Here is an 18,500-nt window from a genome sequence, read left to right on the forward strand (position 1 = left end):
TTATCACTAAATAAAAAATCAGGAAATCGGAATAAAACACAAATTTTAACTCTAAATCAACCAGAAGATGATTATAATAAAAATAACTACGATTAGAAAAAACGAATCTGAAAATTTTTCTTCTTGTTTATCCCTTTCCATATCTTTGTAAAAGTTTAGAATTTGAAACTGTATCCACTCACTCATTAGGAGGTTACATACATAGGTCTTGCATATTCAAAAAATCGATTTTTTATTCCATATGAAAGTATAGTACTTCAAGAGTATTCACAAGAAATTTGAAGAAAATTCGAGTAATTTTACCGGAGTTATAGAGATTTGAATACCGCTCGGTCGGTTCATCTTTGATTGGTGATTGAACAAAGGGATTTTCAATCGGTCGACCCGTTTTAAAAAAGATGAAAATCGGAAAAATGCTAAAAAATATGGGACGAAAATTTATTCAAACTTATTTCAAAAGTTAAAACTTTATTTTTTTGTAAATTCCTTCGTTCAATCAAGAAAAAATAATATAAAGTTGAATTGTGCAAAGTTTCGAGAAAAACGCGATTCGGCCGCGCGGTATTCAAATCACTATAATTCCGGTAATATTGCTCGAATTTACTTCAAATTTGGTGTGAATACTTTCATTATAATAATAGTCTCCCGTTTTATACCGCTGTCGCGGCTTTGGGAGTATAGCAGGGTAGTCTGCTATATCTAGGGCCTACGGTATACAAGGAAGGTAACATGGCCAGTGCTACGCTTCAAACGTCTATTATTACCCCTGGTTTTACCCAAGGTACTCATTTTTATTCAGGCTGAGTCGACCTGGGGCCTATAGACATTTTTAAAATGTCTAGGTGTTCTTGCCGGCGGTGGGATTCGAACCCCGGACCACCGGCTTGCGAGTCAAGCATCCTACCGCTTGCGCTACGCAGGCCCTTACTTTCATATGGAATAAAAAAATAAATCGATTTTTTGAAAATAAAAGATCTATGTAAACCCTTAATAGTCCAGTCGTCAGAAATTTGGAACCTAAAAATTGTCGAGAATATTAATTTTTGAACCCCAAAAAAGATGCAAAAAAGTTTACCACTTTTAAGCTCTCTCTAACTCCTAAAACCTCCCTCGTAGGTGGGTAAAAACGCAAAAAAATCGATTTACCAAGAATCTGTACGCCGCAGGAAAAAATGTTTCAAATAAAAAATGTAGCTGAGATAATTTTAAACAAAAATGTTTATTAGCACTTTTTCTGTAGAATGAACGGTTCTGTCAGAAACAAAGCTTGAAGCGACCGTCGATTTTGAATGTCAGTTACACGCGCGAAATCAATGTTTACAAATATTTGTATCAGCGCGACGGTAAAAATTCGATATTTTTTTATCCAAGTGTCCTATCGATAAAAATCAAGATGTTCAGTTTCCGTAGTTTGCCGAGAATAAACTCAGTTTTTATAAAGGTGTTAAATAAACAAACGTGGCGCGACTTTTGCTATTTTTTACGGTTCTCGTGAGATCAATAAAATTGATTACTTTCATTGACCAGTCGTAGTAAAATTTCCATTTTTGAACATCAATCTTTAAAACCTATGACATGAAATTTCAATTTTGAGTTGTGGCAACAAATTATATAAATATACAAACATTTGAAATATGAATAAAAAACGCAGAATTTAATGTTTTACATTACACACAATCGCACGCCACGGGAAATGCCTCCAAGAAGACCGTTTTGCGTGTAATTTATAGCAGAAGTTTGTTTCTTTTGAAAAACGTACTAGTGTAATTGAAAAAAAAAGTTTTTAAACATCTTAGATCATTTGTTATCTGAAAGTTCAAATCCAGCGTTTTTTAAGCATATTTTAAATACCTCACATTTGTTGCCAAAACTCAAAACTAAAAAATTATGCTATAAGTTTTGAAGGTTAGGCTCTAATAATTGAAACTTCATAGTGACCAGTCAATGAAAGGAATAGCGTATTGATCTCATCAGAATCATAAAAAGTGGCAAAAATCGCACCACATTTATTTATTTAACACGGCGAGTTTATTTGCGGCAAAATACAAAAATTACATACGAATTCTGAACTCTTTACCTTTAAAACGCATCTTGATTTTTGTCGATAGGTCACTGGAAACAAAGGATATCGAATTTTTACCATCGAACTGATGCAAATTTTATTGAATATTGATTTTGCGCGCGTAACTGACATTCAAAATTGACGGTTCATTCTATACAAAAAAGGCTAATAAACATTTTGGTTTAAAATTATCTCAGCTAAATTTTTTATTTCAAACATTTTTTTCTGTGGCGTACAGATTCTTGCTAAATCTATTTTTTGCGTTTTTAACCCCCTACAAAGGGTGATTTAGGGGGAAGCCCGGAGGTAAAAGTGGTAAACTTTTTTTGCACCTTTTTTGAGGTTAGAAAATTAATATTCTCGGCAAAATTCAGCTTGTTCATATGATTTTTAGAGGTTCAGTGGCATTTGCGTCTCTGACGACTAGAGTATAAAGTTAAAAATACTTTTGTCTACAATTTCTACATTTCAGTAAATTTTGTTTTGAAGAAAGCACACATAGGTACATTTACCATAATGTAGATGACATAAGTAAATTTTGATTTTCCTTATTTTTTCTTCCAGTTTGCTTCCATAAGTTTATGAACTGAGCAGGAATTTATGGATAAGTATTGGTGCCGATTTTTTATTACAGCCTTTCACAGCAACATATTTGTTCCAAATCAAATTGAAATTGTTTCTAACTATGGCATCATACATTTACAGACAAAAAATTGCATATTTTATTTTGTCTCTATTTTCTTCATTGTTCACTGAGCATTTGACATGTTGCTTGGAGGAATTTATTATTTTTACATTTAGCTATAATGATATCCTCCAAGGCATGCTGTGCCAAAGATCTTTGATGAAGTCTTGATGAATTTAATTTCTTTCCATTCCTACTGTGCCACAAGTCTCAATTGAGCACTGAGTTAGGAACTGTATTTTGTGCTCATATAAACCTTTCTCAGGTTGCCCCATACATGTTCTAAGTGATTTGCATCAGAACTATTTACTGGTCATTCAAGCTTATGTCTATCAGACTTCTCTGATGTACATTCCAGACATTCTGAGCTCTTACCAATTCTAAATATACAAATTTGTGGCATGGAAGAAGCTGAGGGCGTTTTGGATTTAAGTTGACCTTCTTAAGTCTCCTGGTTACTGTTTTGACTGATATTGACTAGTCTTGAATTCACCAATTCATTTATTATAAATTGCAGTGGTTTAACTAGGAAAAGTTAGTTGGTGGATATTCAATATTTGTAAAATATCTTATCTACACTCCTCAGTAGCTAAACAAACAATTTTAACATAATTTATGACATTTAGATCAGCCATTATGTTCATTGAAACTCTACATTAGAGCAAAAAGGCAGTGGAAATGTCATTCTGACAACATCAAGTAAAAATAATTCACTACTTTGTAGAATATCGAGAATATTGGTTAAGAATTTTTTTAAATTTTGTTGTAGGCAATGATTAAAATTGTTATAATACAGATTGTTTCATTCTATTTATCGTTTGATGACTATTTGAGAAATTTTTATTCATTGTCAAAATAGTTTACTGGAGACTGCTAAATTAAATTCACGGAAGGCCAGAAAGGGCTTGTTTTTGTCGAAAATGTAGGAATCGACAGCATGAAGATACATTAATGATATTTTAGCAGATCACATTGCCACACATTCTTATTTTATAGGCAACAACACTTTATTCTAATGCAAGACAATATCAGATATCATTATGCCAGGTGTTTTACAGAATACCTAGTTGAAGTTGTAATAGAGAAATTATATTGGACAGCATGTCTGGAACTTTTTAGGTAGAAGAGTCAGAAGTTCCGAAAGACACCACCTAGAAAACAAAAATGAATTATATGTTGTGCTTATAGAGACATGGAATGACATAATTGCAGGAGTATATTTCAACTCTAGGGATACTAAAAATCAGAAGCCGAACAGAATGGTGAAGAATCTTAGAACAGACCAGGATTCATGGAAAATTGTCAAGCTGAAGATGATGATGATATTTCAACTCTAATTCATGTAATGCCTCAGGAATAAATAGTCTAGCAATGGTACAAGCTGTAGGTAGCAACACCCTTTATTAACAAATTAGTTGACTGTTTTCTTATTCAACTGTTTGTTTGTTATATTATCATTTATTTGTTGCATAATTTTTGTCAGTATTTAAAATAAAACAAGCAAAGAAATTGCAATGATTTATTCAATCATTCATAACTTTAAAGCAAATCCAGAAATCAAAGTAAATGTAAATTAATGTATAGGGAATGGCCAAAATTTGGATACAGGCTAGTTTTGAGTGACAATCAAAAGTTAAATTTCATCAGCGTATATCTTAAACCTAGATGATAGAAACATAATTCCAGCATTATTCAGAAAATCTCAATGTTGTAAATTAATCTGTAACGATTTTTTTTTAACTTCAAAAACAGATTAGAAATAAAACCAACATTTTAAACTATCCCTGTAAGCATTACAAAAGAGAAAATTTAATGGTTTATGATCCTTTTAATTCCTGTATTAAAGAGTTTGTGATCCTTAACAAAAGTTGTCCATATTTTATGACTATACATACTCATCTGAAACAGTTTTATACTTGTGCCAAAATCTAATGTAGGAAATTGCTTCTCGAAATCAATACCCACATTAATAATGTATATACTTAAAATACAATTTTTACTTTATATTTATAAATATCATTTTTACAATTCTAAATACATACAATACATAGGAACAATAACAAAATGTTTTTTATTTGGTTTTTGTGCTGGTTTTTCAACTTCTAAATTGAATACAAAAAGTGTTTACCAAACAAAACAAAAACAATTATTCAAAATATGCTATCAAGGAATATAGAGAATATACAGGTATAAATCTAAATGTTGATATTTAAAAACTTGAAGAATTTCTTAAAAAAAAGACATTCTCTTCATTAGGAGCTTTGCCATTGCCATGTAATCATATATTACTCAATCCCTTCAATATGCTCCTTGTTGCTTTTTTAGCTGAGACTGTTTTTCTTATATACAATTAAAATGTTCTTTTTATGTTGTATTTGACCATATTTTTTTAACCAAATATAACGATATTCAAAAATGTATCTTCTGGTTTTGCTATCCTACCAATTATAACGAAACATCAACTTTCTTATTCTTTGTCCTTACAGCTTGTAGGTATTCCGACCGTTATGATTTATTTTTGTCCTCAACCGGATTTACTAGAACTGCTGAACAACTGGTGAACTTGACAATAAAAAGTACAAAAATAATTCCTGCTTTTAAGTGAAGCAAACAATTATATGAAAAGTGCTTATTAAAATTCGTTTAACCGCAGTTTATTCCATTCAATCGGCGCAAAAATTGAATAACATTGTACTTTTAACATATAAAAAATTATAGCTTTGTCTAGACTAGGTATGTTTAAATAAATTAGATTAAGAACAAAAGCGAAAATAATGAGGTCAAGACTACTTTCTCTTATTCAACTATATTTTGCACAACACATCAAATGAAAATTACAATCTAAAAATCAGCTGTTGCACAAAGAAGCTCCAAATATTGAAATAAAAAAAATCATGGACAACTAAAAATACATAGCTACTAACCTTTAACAGCAAAGTCTATTCAACTTCAAAGCAAAAACGGGAAATTTTAAAACAAACTTGATATTGTACACTGTGCAAACTGTTCATTTTCCAACGTTTTGAAAGAGAAACCGCAGCTGGTATGTTCGCAACCAGTCAATGAAATCCCCTTTTAACACTCGCACAACCTCAGAAACTCTGACTTCATGGCCATCTATTTATTTTTAGCTCCGAAGAGAATCGGTGATTGTACGACACTGTCCGAGCGTTGCTCTCTCCAGTCTATGGGGAGAGTGGAGCAAGTAAAAGTATAAGGTATATAAATTAGGTATAAAAGCATAGATACAATAAATAATATAATATTAGAAAGCATAAAAGTATAAAAATATAAATATATAAGGGTGCCGGTCCGTTTATTAGCCACGCTAATTTAAGACATATTTGTATAAAACAAACTTAAATATTACTGCTAACCTTTTACTTATATCATGTTAGTGTTTAATATTTAATAATTTTTAAATAGTGGTTGATATTCACCAAAATAATAAATTTTGCTCATATAACCTGTTTTATTTATTATGATTTTTTGCATTGAAGTTTTGACAGCGACCGTGCGAGGTTGCCAATTTTTGTGGTAGGTTTGTTTCAGTTTTAAACATTTTAAATGATGTGTAATTAAACAAATCAAAATATCTCTGGATGAAATTTATAAATTGTCAAAACAAGTTTAATTTATGTTTTGCTTTTATTCCTGAAAAATGGAAGTGCATTCTATTATTGATATAAATAATATTACACAACAGAGCGATACTGAATTAATTCAATATTTGCAAAATATTCGACATCAAAAGACAATGTCGACGTCTATGTGTAGTGAGACAGAAAAATGGATATAAATTAAACCATGATTTTTGGTGCAGTAAATGCAAAAAATGTATTCCGTATGTACAGGTATATTTTTTGAAGGATTGAGAGTACCAGTCTTAACTCTATTTTATGTAATGTGGTTTCGGGCAGGTCACATGCCAGTTAAAAGTGCCGCAGAATTAATAAAATTGGAAAAACAATCTGTCATACAGGTATATCGGTGTTTGCAAAATGTGGTTTCTTGGAAACTTTTACAAGAGGAAGAACCATTTGTATAAGGTAAAATAACAATAAAAAATATTAACATTTAGTTACTTTTTACATTCTTATTATTGCAGGTGGAGAAGGATACACTGTTCAAATAGATGAAAGTATTCTAACAAAAAGAAAGTATAACCGTGGTATATACGAGTATATATATATATATATATATATATATATATATATATATATATATATATATATATATATATATATATATATATATATATATATATATATATATATATATATATATATATATATATATATATATATATATATATATATATATATATTTGTGGATTTTATATTTATTTTTATTTAAATCCTAAATAATGAGCATAAACTTGAATATTTGAGGAATAACTCCGTTTACTCCCAAAAGTATTCTCTGCTAATAGACGTCATCAATTGTCAAAACAGTAAGCGATTATTGGAAGTGAGGTTATGCAAACGTCAAAGTATAGTAAATATTTGTGGGAGTATGCAGAAAAACGATAAAAATGAATTTAATTGAAGAAAGAAAAATAGAGATATCAAATAAACTTAAGAAGGTAAAACCATTCATAAATTATATGGACAAATATTTATTTAAAACAGTCACTGTTTCAGGAACAGGCAAATTTATTACTTTTACAAGAAAGATTGGCCAAAAGCGCACATCTGACTGAAGGAATTGGGAATATTTTAAACACTTTTGAACAGAGATTATCTCGACTAGAAGACACTATTTTACCAGTATATAATGAAACTGAAACTCTACGTAGAGCTCAATGCAGTAAGTTTAAGAATGTGTTTCATATGTTAAAATGTTTATTTGATATTTTGTAGATATTGAACCTACCTTGCATTTACTTGACAATGTTATAAGCCATTATGAGGTTTCCGGTGATGTTGAACTTATAATTGAGAGAGGACCAGGAGAAGGTGGAACTGATCTTCAATCATACATACATGCTCTTGAAAGATTAGCAGATGCACAAAAGTATTTTGAAAAGAACATACCACAGAGTGTTGAGCTGATAAATGTGGTAAGATTTGTGTTGGCACAATATATGCTATATTTCAAAAAATATATAAGAATTAGTTGTTCTCTTTGCTCCCATTTCATTTTTCTAGTTTTCGCTTATTTGCATTTTTACTTTTATATTCCCAAACCATTCAAGTTGTTTTATTTTATCTCAATTATTATCTTCATTTTTCTGTTTCTCACATTGTTTTCCTTCCAATCATTCTTAGGAATTTCATTTCTATTGATGATAATTGTTATGAATTAATGATACATAGTGGCATTGCATTTTAAATTAGATTTTTAGACTTTAGATAGAGTCAATTTTTGCCCAGAATGGTTTTATTTATTGCGTACTATATATACATAGTTTGGTTTATTTTTCCTGTGAGTTTATGTCTAAATAAATCTTTCCATCATTTGATACTATGCTTCCAAGGTACTCATAAGTTGATACTTTTTTAAGTTCTTGTTCATTAATTTCTATTGGACTATCTTCTTCTTTAAGTGCTGTCTCCCGATCGGAGGTTGGATATCATCATCACTATCTTTACTCTATCTACTGTTGCTCTGAAGAGTTCTATAGAACTGCATTTAAACCAGTCTCTTAAATTCTTCGACCATTGGACTATAATCATAGTTATTTTGTATTGTTACCTTTTAATAATGTCTCCAGTATACTTTTATATACCATAAACATTGTTGAAAGGCAAATAACTCTAGAGCTTGCTAGATTGGACTGGTCTCCTATTTTAAAGATCAGTAATAGTATATTCATTTCCCATTATTAAGGCATTTTCTCTGCTATCCATACTTATTGCAATATTTCCAAAAACCAGTCTTTTCTCTCACATCCTAAAAATTTCATAAATTCAGGTTCAATCTGTGTTGTGCCATTTGTATTGGTCTATACTACACATCGTAACAACATTTTTGTATGTTTATATATTTGTATAAATGTGCACAAAGATGTAAAAAAGACTATCAACTTTAAAGTGACGCATGGAATAGAGGGCCACATTTTTGGTGGATATATTTTCAGTCTTTTAAAAGTGATAATGCTAATTCCAAAATTATATGACCATATCTGTATCAAATAAAAAGCTTTAGATAGTTTAAGAGATTAATTGTTTTCATTTGAGTTGAATATATTTCTTTGAAATTCAATAAAGAGTTATAAATGTAGTATCACAAAGGAACCAGATGCGTCTTTGCCGTGATATTTACAAGTAAATGATGTTAAAAATAATATATATATATATATATATATATATATATATATATATATATATATATATTAAAAACATTAAAAACTAGTGAGATATATGATTATAGGATATAGAATATAGGACAAGTTCAGTAAGCTTTAGCGTAAATACAAAATCATATTCTAGAAAAAATGTAACATAATCCCTTGAAGCACTTGTTTATTTTATATATCTACAAGTGTATTATATTAGGATAACCACATTTTCCATTATTTAAAGTCATCTAATTTAAATTAACAATTTCTCCCTTCAATTTACGTATAACATGTTGTAGATTGTTTTCATTAAAAAGTTTATTGAAATTATTTACAGTAAAATATCATTCTATGTGATGGAAATGTTTATAACATCTATCAATCAATGTCTAGCAATGATGTTAATTTTTTATTTTTTTTTTGTTTAATATATACATTTATATAGATATAAAGCAGGTTTGCTTGTTTAATAAAAAAACGAACAATCTCTGTTTGATTGACTTAATGCCAATAAAAGTTTAAAACCAAAACTTTATATTAATGTTGAACATTTATATTGTTTAATCAATCCTCTGAATTTTTAACTATTTTTTCTTTATTTTTAGACTTCATTTTTCCATAAAGGTAGTGACAAATTGAATGCAGAATTTAAACTAATTTTGGATAAATATAACACTCCTATTTTACCAGTGGTACTACTTGATTTAATTAATTTAGACGGTAAGTTTTGTTACATCTTTCTGTTGAGATAAATAATAAGCTTTAGTGTAACAAGTAGTTATTGAAAATCATATGATATAATGAATTAGAAAATGCCTTTTCAAAAACTTCTATAGATAGGTTTGAGATTTAATAAAACTTAAGAAGTTTTATTTATGAAAAACACATATTAATACATACATTACATGTTCAATCATGTGTTGAGAGACAGGCGTCAGAGACGAAAATGCTAAAAATCAATTTACTAGGAAAAATATTTCCAATAAAAAATTTAGCTGAGATAATTTTGAACAAAAATGCTATTAGCACTTTTTGTGTAAAGTGAACCATTCTCTCAGAAACAATGCTTGAAACGACCGGTGATTTTGAATGCCAGGGGGGAATGCCGCGCTCGAGGGGCTAAAGTATGACAACCTTTTCTTGTAAAAAACATACGTTACGGAATCTCAGAAACTATTATACACACTTTACACTACATGATTTATCATGTGATTTGTCATATGATTTGGTCATAAGTGAAATTTACATGTTTACACTGTGTGATTTGTCATATGATTTTGGCATAAGCACTGTCATGCGGCTCGTCATAGCTTGTCACAGGAGAATAGGACGGTGCCTATTCCGCATGATAAAATCATATGATTTTCGGTAATAATACAGGTAACACCAACATATTTAAATATCGCGCCTTATTCTTATGTCAATTCACTAACATTCCCTTACCCAGAGACAAAATTCTTTATTTATTTTTTGTTTGTTGCATTGATATTGAACCTATTATCTAATGTGTGCTATTGTGTCGTATTTTTCTTTTATTATTTATTTAGTTTATTTTATTCTTAGTTTAGTGTTTTATAATCTTCTTAGTCATAATTTTAGTTTAGTTTCTTTATTAATTATTTTTAATTTGGTATAATATCAACACTAAATTTGATATACCCTGTCCACGATTTGTTCGTAAGAGCCACGTGCGAACCCCAAAGGCGTCTGATCTTTTTCTTCTTACTGCTGTACGTTGTACGCAGTTGTTGCCGGCGTATTATTATTAAAAGTCGGGAAGCCAATGCAATCAAAGATTTATTTTCCATTATAATGGTTTCAAAATCTAATAGTTGATACCTATACTGTGTCTAATATCTCTATGACCATAAACAAAAAAAAAATCAATAACCTCACTCATTGTCACTCATATCATAAGTCATAACTTATCATGCAATGTAAACACGATTTTTTAACACATCGTAGAAACGAGGAATCATAACAAATCTAATATGATATTGTCATATGATAAAATCATGTAGTGTAAAGTCTACTTTAGCTGGACGGAATTTACGACGATGACTCTGCAAAGAAAAATGGAATACCCGAACCCTGTACTGAACTATAGCACTCACATCTTTACTAGACATAGGGAACACATACAAAGTAGATGCTTTAGCACTGCAGGAAATGCGTTGGACGGGAACTGACACTCTTGACAAGAGAACCCATTCCATATATTATCCTGCGATGAAAGCCAACACATAGATGGGGTGGGATTTATTGTAAAAAGAATATGCTATTTGCGCTTGAAAGGGAAATTCTTTAACTACAGTTTGATCAATACACATGCCCCAACTGATGATAAACCAGAGGAAATAAAAGAACAGTTCTTCGAAGACCTAGAGCAAGCACAGGAGATGTCCCAGAAATGACATTAAGATTGTATTAGGTGACATGAATGCAGAATAGGACGAAAGCATAGCCTACACAACATCAGTGGCGATAATGGATTACGACTAATAAACTTAGTAGCAGCACTCAATATGACAGTCGTTAGCACTTATTTTGAACACAAGAACATACACAAGGTAACCTGGACCTCTTCTGATGGAAGAACAACGAGTCAGATTGATCACATCTTAATAGATTCAAGGCATGGACAGACGCAATAAACTGCAGAAGTTATAGAGGCGCAAACATAGACTAAGATCATTGCCTAGTGATCTCAACATTGAGGGCTAGAATTTCAAACACCAGTAAAGAAAATAAAATGGATACAAAAAATAGAATGTGCAAAAGCTGAGAGATGCTACAATTGCAGAACGGTACTCAGAAAACATCATCAACAGGCTAAGTAATCAAAATGTAAATGAAGAAGGCCAGACATATATAGACTTCTACTGGACCAGAATACAGGGAAGACATTGAAGCAGCAGCGAAAGATGAAATAGGAACAGAAATTTGTGCCCGTAAAAATAATTGGTTTGACGAATAATGCAACAAAAGAAAAAAAAATGAAGCCTACAGAAAGATTCTTACCCGACGAACTAGAATCACTGTAGAGAATTACCAGACAAAGAGAAGAGAAGAAAAGAGAATACACAAAAAAAAAACGAAACCACCTAAATACGGAACTTTATATAGAAAACCTTAACAGACAGAAAGAATTCAGAGCATTCTATAAGAAAGTTAACATCAACAGAAAATAATTCAAGGCAACCACAAGACAATGCAGAAGTCAGAATGGCGACCTATTAACAACAAGGAAAGATGTATTGAGTAGATGGGTGGAATACTTTAACCAGGCACTTAATATGGAAGAAGAAGAAGAAAACCTGGAAAACGAAAGAGCTGAGATAAGGGGAGCAGATGAGAGGGAAGAGAAACCACCAAGGTGGCCATGATACCATTATGGCATGACAGTAGCTTATAAAAGAAATATGGATACAGAAATCCCTACCCAATGGTTGAAATATTGGAATACTTTGCACCATACACAAAAATGAGATATCTTTGAATGCTCTAACCACAGAGGAATTACGCTTCTAAATGCAACGTATAAAATCTTTTCCACAGTACTATGTAACTGTATGGCACCATATGCAGAACGGATAGTAGGAAAATACCAGGCTGGTTTCAGAGGTGGTAAATCGACAATTCATCAGATTGCAACCCTGAAACAAATTTTAGAAAAAACACTGGAATATGGCATTGATACTCATCACATATTTATAGACTACAAAGCAGTCTACCACTCTGTGAATAGAAGAGAAATGTTCAAAGCAATGAAAGAGCTAGGAATACCAAATCAGTTGGTAAATTTAACAAAACTAACTTTTAAAAAAGTTGAATGTAGAGTACGAATTCAGGGGGAACTGTCTCAACCTTTTAAAACCATTAATCGTAACCATTGGTTCCATATATAATAAATCAGTGCAAATCCTTGCCCATGCTGATGATATCAATATTATTGGGAGTTTACAAAAATGGGTTTAATAATAAACACCAACAAAACGAAGTATATGAAAATAAGCACGCAACCACAAATCCTACGACCACTCGTTATAGAAAACGACGTCATCGAAGCAGTGAACGAATTTGTATACCTGGAGCGCTCCTTAACACTGAAAATAATACTACCGCAGAGACAAACCGCAGAATTTGCACGGCCAACAGATGATATTTTGGGCTCAATTTCTTCCTTAAATCCACAATTATATCAAGAAATACAAAAATAAAACTCTACAAACAATAATACGCCCAGTCCTAACATATGGTTCAGATACCTGGACTCTAACAAAAAATAATGAAAACATGTTAGGGTGTTTCGAAAGAAAAGTACTAAGGCGAGTCTATGGAGCAGTAAATGATAATGGAGTGTGGAGAAGACGATACAACTTCGAACTTTATAGAATATACCAGGAACCTGATATCGTAAAACATATTAAGATATAACGTCTGATGTGGATAGGACATGTAACGCGGATGGAACAAAATTACCCAGTTAGACCCATTGGTCAGGGAAGAACAAGGTTCCTTGATAACATCGATGAAGACATGGGAATACGTACTTGGCGGAGAAAGGCGATGGATAGGTACGACTGGAGATAAATTCTTGAGGAGGCTAGGACCCACGCAGGGTTGTAAAGCCAGAATGATGATGATGATTATGAGGTACGCGCGCGAAATCAATTTTATCAGAGTGTCCTATCGACCAAAATCAAAATGCGTTTTGTATTTTGCCGCAAATAAGTCAGTTTCTATAAAGGTGTTAAATAAAAAAAACGTTGCGCGATTTTTGCCATTTTTTATTATTCTCATGAGATCACTAAAATTTATCACCTTTATTGACCGCCCACTATGCAACTTCCATGGTTAGAGCCTAATCTTATATTGATCTAAATATTACTATGAATTACATTGATCTGGTATATCATTAGGTTTACATTTTAAGACTTTAACCATTGATTATAAACCCGTTGATTATATGGGTGGTTTATAATCAGTGCTTTAACTTTAGCACATACTTTTTATGTGATTCTATAAAATATTTAATGTTTAATAATATCTTAATTAAATATTGGATAGCATTGAATATTATTTTTTCTTTGCCGTCAAAAAGAGGCCAAAACAATTGAAACTAGATGTATTGTATAAATATTTTGTTTAACTACACATCCAGCTTAATGTATATTGAATTTTCGAACAAACGGATCTCATTAGAAAGTTTTAAAAATAACTTTGTGTAATCATAATATTTTCAGGATTATAGAACGTATACTACAAAGAACTTATCGTATATAGTATTTGAAGTAAAGACGTAAAACATTTTATATCCTTATTTAAAAATAAGGGTGAGTAATTGTAAAATTGTGATGATTAAATAATAACTGTTGCGTCAATATCGCCGCATGTATTTAATATTTTTGTTGTATACACATGTATTTATTTTGGTCGTATCTTGGAAAACTTAGTCAACCGTATTCAACTGATTCAATGAAAAAACACGACTTTTAAATAAATATTTTAATGATACTTTTAAGTCTGGACGTCGTATAGGATGGATAACAAATAAAATTTCATGAAAAGTTTTGATGAAGTTTTGGCACAAAAATAATTTTGACAGTTGAATACTTTAACGACAAAGTAAAGGATTGGGAGTAATCCCTATTCAGTTTTATTTATTTCTGAATAGCGTAGTAAATATTACATAGAGCTCAAAAAAATGAACATGGTAATCGCCAGCAAATGCTTTATGCGTGAATATATAGATAAAGGAAGCCCTGATGGGAATACAGTAAATCAAATCGACGATGTAGTGGTCGACGCATGACAATTCAGTAAATCATAAATCACTAAATTCGAAGAAAAATTGCACGCGTTCTGTCAGCGCTTGTTTAGCATTTGTGGGGAGAGGGGATAACGTGCATGCGACGGCGGCTTTCTATAGTTTACTGACGTCTTAGTTTCTTTAGTTTATTCTGCGTGTTTGAACTGTACATAGTTGGCTTTGTGCGTGTCGTCAGTGTTAAACTTCTTTTATTTACTCAGTAAAGTTTGGGATCATTAAATTCATAAATTGTATTCACTGTAATTACCGCAGCACGTGATATTGCTGTTTCAAGAGAGGCAATTTATCAATTGAAACGGTCGGCTGCGTCGTTGCCTTCAGGGACTATTCCGGAAAGAAAATCTGGTTTTGGAGCTCATAAAAAAACATCATCTAGAACCATCATCAGGTGCGAAGTAATGTTGAACCCTTCCATAACTGCCATAGAACTCAAAAATAAACATCCTGATCTCCTTCAGAACGTTTTAACAAGAACGATTCGTCACCGGCTTCAGAAAGATCTAGCATTAATAAGTCGACGTGCTGCAAAGAAGCCCTTATTTACAAACGCAATGAAGAAAAAAGATTAGATTGTTGTAAAACGTATCAGCGTTGGACACCTGAATAATGGAAAAAAGTCATGTTAATGACGAAAGTACGTTCAGGTTAGTAAGAGGAAGCCCCAAGTGAAATGGTATGGGGTGCGTTTATCGGAAATAAAGGAAGGATAGGGTTTTATTTCTTGCCAAAGAATGTTACAAAATGTTACAATGAGGGCAAGCAAGTATGTGACTGTTCTAGAACAACATTTATTGAACTAGTGTCAAAGTTCTTGAATGATCACAATATCAACGTATTGGAATGGCCAGGTAACTTGCCCGACCTTAATCCCATCGAGAACGCCTGGAATATGATGAAACATAAGGTTCAAGAGTGACAACCGAGTAACATAAATCAGCTGAGAGATGAGTTGAAGAGGTTGTGGGTGCCCATGGAAGAAGAATATTTCTTGAACCTTGCTCAATCCATGTCCAAGAGAATCCAGCTTGTCATCGACTACAAGGGTGATATGACAAAGAATTAATTTGTACAATAAAAATAACAATTATCCTGATTTATGTGTTTTATTCACTGTGTAAAGATTTTTTTGCCGGCACTGTATAGACTCGGACCACTACCTATTCCGAATGAAAACAAGATCTAGAATCTCCAATGCAGAGAAAGTCAGAGACGTTATATAAGAAAGGTTTAATGTAGAAGCGTCAAAAAAACCCTAGATACCTCAGCGATTTGGGGAAAGTCTTGAAGGTAAGCTAGAGGACTGTGCAGATGGTATAGTTGAAGATGGTAATAACTATTGGAGGCAGTTTAGAACCATATTGAAAGAGGTGGCACCTGAAGTGACAGAAAGGCAAAAGCGCGAAAAAATAAAATCAGACTGGTACGATGAGGAATGTGCACAAGCGGCGCAAAAAATCAAGCATATGTAAGACTCCAAGGGTAAAAAACGAGATCAGTAGAGGAAGAGTATAAGCAGCTGAGACGCGACGAATTACGAACTTTGAAAAGAAAGATCATATAGAAAACCAACGGAAAGAACTAGAGAAGAATAACATACAAATGTGCGAAATTTCTACGATGGTTAACCAGAATAGAGTAATTGGAACCTGGATGATCAAGCGTTAGAAACAGAATATGAGAGATCATTTGAGATAAGGACCAGATACTAGAAATATGGGCAGAAAACTTTGAGGACAGACTAAATATAAGAAGTGAGATAGGGTTGTTAGAAGCAGAAATCCAGTTCGAAGACATTGAAGGCGAAAGAGTGAAAGATAACATCTTAACAGAGAAATATGTTATCAAAGATAAAAAATTGAAAAAAAATACAAGTCCTACTTCGTCTATTCTGCCCTTTGGAATCACCAAGTGTACTTTTTTATCGGAACTCGTTTAAGCAAGCCGTCTTCCATGATCAAGAAGGCCCTTGGTCCAATACGTCTTAACTACTGAGCTTGATATTGGGCTTGATATTTCTTGCTAAGTTGGTCAACGGTTTTTTTCTTTCCATTTTCGAATTTTCTGTAAAACTGTATTTTTCTCTGATCTTAGTAGGCGTTAACTCGTGGTTGACCACCGTTTTTTTTTGAGCAATGCTGTTTTCTTGCAGTGGGAACACTCTGCTTTGAACGGCTTTCTAAAAAGAGAGTCGGCTTTTCTGTGGCTAACTCTGGCCCGATGCTCAATCTGGCCTGACTCTGGATTCTTAAACTAAATTAATCATTTAAGGGCGGCGTAATCGGTTCGGATTAAAAACTTGTTTTACATATAGGTATTGATATATGTGTTCTACTGATTTCACTACTGCTAGAAGTTCTCTTCTCGTGACGCAGTAATTTCTCTCAGGTTTTGAAAGCACTAAAATATCCAAGGACTCGTTCCTGTCCTCCTTGAATCTGAGATAACACTCTTCCAATCCCCACATTACTTGCATCTGTGTCTAAGTTAAACTCTCCTATGAAGATGTGGATACTCTAATAATGGTGCTGTGATTAAATGAGTCTTCAAGATTTCAAAGCCAGTTTGACAGTCTCCATCCTAGCAGTAATCAAGCAAGAAAACTTCTCACTTCATTCGGTTTTGGCCATTCCTTGATGGAATCGATTGTTCTCTTATCCACGGCCACTTCTGTGCTGACTATAAATATGACCTACTTAATTAATTTACTTTGACATAGCTGGCACTTCTTGGGATTTAAAATCAATTGGGCAACATTAACTCGGTTTAAAAAACATCTAAACTCTTCAGATTTTCTTCAAAAATTTCGCCCAAGACGATTATGTCGTCTAAATACACCAAATGTCGCAGGAACATTACAGAGTCCAAATTGCACAAAAATGATCCTATGACGAAGGCGATCTTCTCCTAATCTACTGGCTCCATTTCTAGCTGCCAACATCCAGACTTCAAGTTCAAAGTGGAAGACAGTTTACTTCCAGCCAATATAAGGATAACTCTCTTTCTTAGTAACATTGTTTAGCAAATGGTAGTCCATACAGAACCTCTTAGTTGTCTGTTTTCTTTACCAGGACCACCGGAGAGACTATGGGCTGGTAGAAGGTTCTATCACCTCGTCTCCATTATTCTGAACAATCCTTTCAGCTTTCTCTCTCTTCGCCTGTGGTAATTGTCAACCTCTTTGACGAATTAGCCTGGCATTACCAGTATCGATTTTATGTTCGACAGCGGTAGTTCTTCCTGTCTTTCCTCCTTTTGGTACGAAGATATCACGATATCGTCGAAGAAATTCCCTTAATTTTCTTTTCTCCGCCTGATTTAGAGACTGGCCAGCAACGGAAATCATTTGGTTGAATTTGTCGTCACAGACACACAGGTGTACAGGTTCCTACTTTGTCTCTTTTTTGATGGTCAATTAATCTTCTTCTTGTAGTGCCTATCCGTTTCGGATGTTGGCGACCATCATGGTAATCTGTATTTTGCAAACTGCGGCTCTGAGATTTGTGGTTGTTGTGTTGAACCACGTACGTAGATTTTTCAGCCAAGAAATCGTTCGCCTTCCTGGTTCTTGTTTTCCTTCCTCTTTTCCTTGTAGAATGAATTGCAGCAATCCATATATTTCGCTGTTCCTCATGATGTG

General features: G+C 32.6%; 2 protein-coding genes across 4 annotated transcripts in view; one reads left to right on the plus strand and one right to left on the minus strand.

Annotated features, from left to right (window-relative positions):
- Ipk2 (Inositol phosphate kinase 2) overlaps positions 1-5,858 on the minus strand; it is a 76,991-nt gene extending 71,133 nt beyond the window's left edge. For all 3 annotated transcript variants that reach the window (XM_072537874.1, XM_072537873.1, XM_072537876.1), the window contains exon 1: positions 5,672-5,858. The gene's annotated coding sequence lies outside the window, so the exon portion shown is untranslated. The remainder of the gene's footprint in view (positions 1-5,671) is intronic.
- A 1,310-nt stretch (positions 5,859-7,168) lies between these two features.
- The window catches only part of Exo70 (exocyst complex component 7), a 43,349-nt gene continuing 32,017 nt past the window's right edge, over positions 7,169-18,500 (plus strand). The window contains exons 1-4 of the mRNA XM_072537877.1: positions 7,169-7,332; positions 7,391-7,556; positions 7,610-7,809; positions 9,636-9,750. Of these exons, the coding sequence (XP_072393978.1) occupies positions 7,282-7,332; positions 7,391-7,556; positions 7,610-7,809; positions 9,636-9,750 (532 nt within the window). The 5' untranslated portion in view covers positions 7,169-7,281. The remainder of the gene's footprint in view (positions 7,333-7,390; positions 7,557-7,609; positions 7,810-9,635; positions 9,751-18,500) is intronic.

Source organism: Diabrotica undecimpunctata, chromosome 7 (genome assembly GCF_040954645.1).
Source record: "Diabrotica undecimpunctata isolate CICGRU chromosome 7, icDiaUnde3, whole genome shotgun sequence".
NCBI lineage: Eukaryota > Metazoa > Arthropoda > Insecta > Coleoptera > Chrysomelidae > Diabrotica > Diabrotica undecimpunctata.